The sequence below is a fragment of the Lactuca sativa genome, chromosome 4 (assembly GCF_002870075.4).
Source record: "Lactuca sativa cultivar Salinas chromosome 4, Lsat_Salinas_v11, whole genome shotgun sequence".
Taxonomy (NCBI): domain Eukaryota; kingdom Viridiplantae; phylum Streptophyta; class Magnoliopsida; order Asterales; family Asteraceae; genus Lactuca; species Lactuca sativa.
In genome coordinates, this window is record NC_056626.2 from 40,886,786 (window position 1) to 40,892,846 (window position 6,061).

The 6,061-nt window shown below is 34.8% G+C and overlaps 1 protein-coding gene across 3 annotated transcripts; it reads right to left on the reverse strand.

Moving 5' to 3' along the window:
* Positions 1–996: 996 nt before the first annotated feature.
* LOC111917797 (microtubule-associated protein 70-1) lies at positions 997–5,669 on the reverse strand. 3 transcript variants are annotated; one of them, XM_052770199.1, is made up of 11 exons: positions 5,511–5,669; positions 5,048–5,351; positions 4,833–4,918; positions 3,941–4,006; positions 3,673–3,843; positions 3,432–3,602; positions 2,949–3,104; positions 2,454–2,672; positions 1,906–2,382; positions 1,512–1,699; positions 997–1,355 (listed from the first exon to the last, which is right to left on the reverse strand). In XM_052770199.1, the coding sequence occupies exons 2-11, from the start codon at positions 5,340–5,342 to the stop codon at positions 1,307–1,309; spliced, it is 1,878 nt and encodes a 625-aa protein (XP_052626159.1). In that variant the 5' UTR covers positions 5,343–5,351; positions 5,511–5,669; the 3' UTR covers positions 997–1,306. The 3 variants fall into 3 exon arrangements, with proteins under 3 accessions (XP_052626159.1, XP_052626158.1, XP_052626160.1); XM_052770198.1 differs by having other exon boundaries at positions 5,048–5,666; XM_052770200.1 differs by having other exon boundaries at positions 997–1,363; positions 5,048–5,664.
* Between the last annotated feature and the right edge of the window lie 392 nt (positions 5,670–6,061).

Genomic DNA, 6,061 nt, shown 5'->3' on the forward strand with positions numbered 1-6,061 from the left:
GAAGACTGGAGATCCCAAGATCTGGGTTCAAAAGGATAACCTAATTGTATGAGTGGGGCAGGTCACTGTGGGGGGAGTTAACATTTCATCCTAGTCCATTCCTTTATGTAGTGAGCAAATTAGGCTAAACATATGGTTTTTAATGATTCTTGGAATCACCTATGTGAGAGAGAAATGGGGTCGCTTCGAAGGGAATTATAGGGGCAAAATTTCCTAAAGCTCTTGCAGAACCAACTTAGTGTTCATGACCAAAACGAACACGTCTATGAGGATATGATCTTGTCAGGGAGAGTCATGTGAGATTTACATTGTCGTCTACATAAATGGCAGCTTAGTTCAAAGACATCAAGATCTACTAACTGCTAGGAGATTAAGTGTAACTTCTTAAGGGAGGGTTCAAAGGGTAATACCTACCTATCCTATGCAGGATTCAATTGTTGAAAATTTCGTCTGGTAACATGCTACACTAAGTACATTCGATCGGTTAGTTGATTTTCTACTTGTGTTGTGTACGTGATTGGAAACCAAAAGGTAGCTATAATGACATAATTTGTGTGTAATTGCAATTTGCAAAACCAGCCCTAGTAGGAGCACGGTTCCATTATTTTTGCGTCATGCCAAAGCTACATATGAGAAACATGCGATTTCTTTGCATAAGACAGAGTTCATGAAGGATGAGTGTAGGAGGGACGCTATTAAGGTATGGATTAAAAAGAAGGTTTGAGTTGAGGAAAAGCGGGAATCATTATCTCTTGGCTACATTTTCTTCCTATTTAGCAACAATAAATGGGGGAAAAATTTTTGTTCAAGTTAAAGAGGAGAGCGATGTGGAGCCTACGTTGAAGCGAGAGTGTGTGCAAAGAGAGCAACAAGGAGAGTCAAGTTGCCTCGTTAACAATCAAATGTGAGCCAAAATCATGTGATTTTGTTAGAGCGACTGATTTTGAATAATCATATTTTCAATTTATTGATGCTAGAGATTTATTTATAGAGCAATTCACGAAACATATATGTTGTCATTAAATAATTCGCGATGCAAAAGGTCCGCAAAATTACTTTATGTCAGAAAAAAACAATCACACTAACAAACAAAAACAATACTAAAAAAAACAATCACACTAACCACAATACAAAGCATCACCTACTACCCTATACACACCCTCAAATCAATTGTCAACAAAAAAAGAAAAAGTAAAAAAAAAAGGTTAGCTCACTTTCAACCCCAACCCCCACCACACTTATCTCATCTGAACAACCCAACCAAAGGCTTCAGTATGCTACTTACATGCCACAATCTCAACTAAATTCATTCATCGTTTTTTATTATTGGGAGCTCCGGTTTAACCCCCCTCGTCCTATACTCCTACATAAAACACACTTATTTTATAAAAAATTTAAAAATAATAATAGTAATGCGAAAATATATATATATATATATATATATATATATATATATATATATATATATATATATATATATATATATATATATATATATATATCAATCATACCTGGATGGAAGTAGCTGAGAGGTGTTGACTGCAGCTTTGGTGTTTCCCATCCGTTTTGCCCTAATATCCTGTTCCTTATCAAGACGCATAGCCGCCACTTCCTTCTCCATTGCCGCCACCTCCCGCCTCATCTTTTTAGCTTCCACCTCCATAGCCTTTGTTAGTGTATCCACTTTTTTCGCCAACATCTACAAAACATATTATTATTTATTAATAACTACTCATAAAAAACAGTTATACCAAGGGACCAAAAACAGTCATTTTACTTGAAACAGGGACCTAAAACGTTACAAGTTCCTCAAATAGGGACCAAAATTGCAAATGAACATTTTGGGACCAAAATTGCAAGAAACTTCGTAATTTCCCCTCGAAAAAAGAAAAAGAAAGTACAAACCTCAATTGCATCATCTTTGTCTTTGAGACTCTGATCCTTTTCATAAACAGCCTTCCTCAAACCAATAACTTCCTTTTGCAACAAATCATACAACAACCCGGGGACACTATCTTCCGTAAAATCACACGGTTTTTCATCAGGGGTATCCCCGTCTTTTGCCTCATCACACGATTGTACAATGTTATTATTAAAAGTAGGACTATTTCCTCCGCTGTTGACAAGTTTACCCCTGTCGAGCGATCGCGTCCCACCGTCAAATGACTTTGACGTCCCTTTCGCATGTCGCAACACCGAACTCGAACCAGAAGGAAGCGTTGACCTTATTTGGAAAGACGGGGACCTTTTCGGTAAAAAACCATTCGAGGTCAATTTCGTAAAATTGTCAGCTCCACCTAGCGATTGGCGACGTGAAGAACATATAGCATTTGGTGATCTTAATGTATCTTCTAGAACCCTGAGTCGCAGTTGATATTTTTCCTATATAGTTTTTTATCAAAAGAGTTAATAATTTTAAAAATAAATAAATAAATAATGAAGAAAAATATTACTTTTAATTGTGCTTCGGATTTTGCAGCACGATCGGTTATTGCTAGCTTATCGCGCAATTGTTGCATCTCGCTTTGTAAGAATCTTCTTTCTTCAAGCCATTGTTTGACTGGCATGACTTTGTCATTAGCATCTTTCCATTCGTTGGCGACAACTGTCGCCACTCTATTCGCTGTAACTTTTGCACGGGCTAACTCTCTGTCTAGAGTTTTTCGTTCCTCCTATTTAAGAAAAACCACACAATATATCCCTCAAATACAATACAAGACAAAACAAGTTGTACAGTATTTGTTATGTCCCGCCTTTTTTAGGTAGGACAAAAAGTTGTTACTTTTGTCAGATTGACATTAGTGTCCCATAGAGACTGGGACTGATGTCAATGTGACAAAAAGCCTGTCCTGCCTTTTTGGGCAGGACAAAAGACAGTACTCAGTGCAACCTGTTGTGTCATGTATAAACTTTAATTAATTACATAATGGAATTGTATTATGTTTTACATTCATTTCTTGAACTTTGCGTTGATAGTCTCTGACAGCGTTTGCAGCTGCACCGCCAGCAAGGACAGCCTCTTCAAGCTCGCGGACAGTTTGCGTAAGTTTTTCCACCTCAGCAACTTTTTGGCGATGCATCTTATCCAAAATTTTGTTTTCTTCCTGTTAAATAAATAAATTAGGATTTGTTTGGTATGGAATGGAATAACAGAGGAATGGAATGGAATGGATCATTACATTCCATTATCAAACATGTTCTTTGTTGATAAAAAAAAAGTAAATGAAAGTAAATTGATAAATATAGAAAAAATTATTATTTTATAAAATAAACTTTAATCAAATAAGATGTATTGCTAAATAAATTGCATATAACAAATTTAATTCAGTTGAAGTTTTGAAATTTTTAAAAAATATTATTGTTACTGAAGATTATGCAAAAAAAAAAAAAAAAAAAAAAAAAAGTAATTTATAATTGTATGATTGTGATACCTGGCAAATTTCTATTTGTTTCATCAACTCCTGATTCTTATTCTGAAGATCATCCACCATGGATGCTTTTGCCAGTGCAACCTGCACTGTTCTCTCAGCTTCAAGTAAAGCAGCCTCTTTCGATTTAGTCAACCGATCTAATGCTTTGTTGTCATCTTGCAGCTTTGCAATCTGAATCCAAAAGGGCAAGAATGTAATTTCAAATCTTTCCTACCCATCTCAAAAGATAGAAATTTTCTACCTCTTGTCTAGCCAGCTTGAGCTCAGCTTCCAAAGGTGCAAGAATGGCTTCAATTGGAGGCATATCATCATCTTTTTGGGCTGCATGAACCCTTCGTAAAGTGGCTTCTGCTGCAAATTGAGCTGCCATTGATGCTTTCTTCTCATCGTTGATTTTCTTGATTTCAAGATTCTACATAACCAAAAAGGGTATTTTAGGTATTTGATGTTGTAATGAAAAGATTACAGATAAGTGATGGTGGAAGTAGTTTAAGACTTTAAGTCGTTACCTTGCTTTCCAGAAGAGATTCAGTCAACTTTAGCTTCTCATCCACTTTTGACAACTCTTCAGTTAGCTACATTATACAGATTCAAAAGCAAAAGTTATACATTAGAGATTAGACAAATCTATTAAAAAAGTACACGTAAAATGGAAAATATTCAAATGGGAGGAAACTGATATGTTAGACAAAAGTCAATGGCATGACAATAAGAAATTTGTCCCACAATACTTTTTTACAATCAAAAAACACAATATGGAAACAGAGAAAATAGGAAATAAGCATATTCACCTCTCATTGTCATGAGCCTAGACAAAGGAAATGACACATAGATTTGGTATGTTTTGATGATATATGGATTTATATCTAAATAGAAGAACCACAAAAATAGGGACATGAAAACAGCAAGCCCATGTTCTATTTCTAACTCATGAAATAGACTAAGTACCAAATAGTGAGTACCTCAGAAAATGACATTGCATACTTTTTTCTCCATGGACAATATCAACATCAACAAAACTACATACCTCACATAAGAATAATTTTGAAAAAAAAAATGAGAAGTATCCCATAATTTTGCAAATTAACAAAAGGAAAATATACTGAAAAAATAAAACCAAAACTAGCTTGTAACTAGAGTGCATAATAAATACATCTTTCAATGGAAACAAAGAAACAAATAAAGAAATAAACAAAATACCCATTAACATCATCCTGATTCCTAGTCAATGAAATCGCAGATTGAAGGTACAAAACTTTAAAAACTATGACATCAACACCGGATATGCATTCAAATTGAAACTGTTAAGGTTAAAAAATAAATCAGAACTACATATCTAGTTAATTATACCTAGAAAAGTACGAAATCATTGATGAACACACACAATTCAAAAAATAATACCTCTTCAACAGCTTTTTCTCTCAGGCGTTCGGAGAGCCTGAGCGCTTTGATCTCGGCTTGTGATTCGCTCAATTCACGATCCTTATCTGTAAAAGAAGAAAAGGAAAATCGAGTAAAACCCTATCCGGTTAAACAGTGAAAAGGAAGAGAAAATATCAACATTCAAACAACCAAAAGGATTCAATTAATCATTCAGATCATTTTGCATTAATCACCTCTGACTTCATTTTCCAACCGATTGAGCTCGACCTTCACCGGATCCGAACCGTGGAGCAGATTTATAAACTCATCAGCGTCTAAGCTCGGCCTCACTGTACCTCTCCTACGACTAGAACTACCCGAACCTCTCCCTCCTCCTCCTCCCCAATCTTTAAAAGATCCTGACACCGTCAACGGCGTCGTATCACTAGTCGGAGGCCGTACATTGCCACCGTTGTATTCTCCACGATACAAAACTTCCGGCGAGTCCGTCATTCCAATCACATCACCTTCCACAGATACCTCCTCCATCACTCGGATCTGAACTCAATCAAGCATCAATCAGCTCCAAATCAAATCCGTTATCCTATAGGGTTTCTCAAATCTCAGATACAAACACACTGCAGTAGATGTGTGTATACATATATTTTCACGAATCTAGATGGGTGTTGCGAAGAGAGAGAAGAAAAGGAGCATAACCTGGAGGAAAATGGTTTGAAGTTTTGTCACTCTAGACTACTTGCCTCCATTTAAATCTGCATCGTCTCACTGTCTTAAGATTTTTCCAAAAGTGTTTTCTCTCTCTAAAATTGTGCGTGTGTTTAGCTGTTCGTGTTCCTTGTGATTTGGCGTGAAAAAAACAATTAGAAAATAAATTACATTTTTTCTCTCTAAAGTTATAAACTAAAACATACTTTCAAAACTAATTTTATTTTATATATATATATATATATATATATATATATATATATATATATATATATATATATATATATATATATATATATATATATATATATAATGACAATCTAGTTTTTAACTTCTTCTTTTCATTAAAATAAGGTACTTAATTCGCACTTCAATCCAATTCTAATACATTCAATAAATAACATTTCATTTATCCCTTGATTTTTACCCGGGTTATCATTTATATCCAAAAAAATAATAATAACAAAAAAAAAAATATGAGTTACATGGTTTTATGTACCCTTTGTTATCTCTATTTTTATACTTCTATAATTACCAAAGGG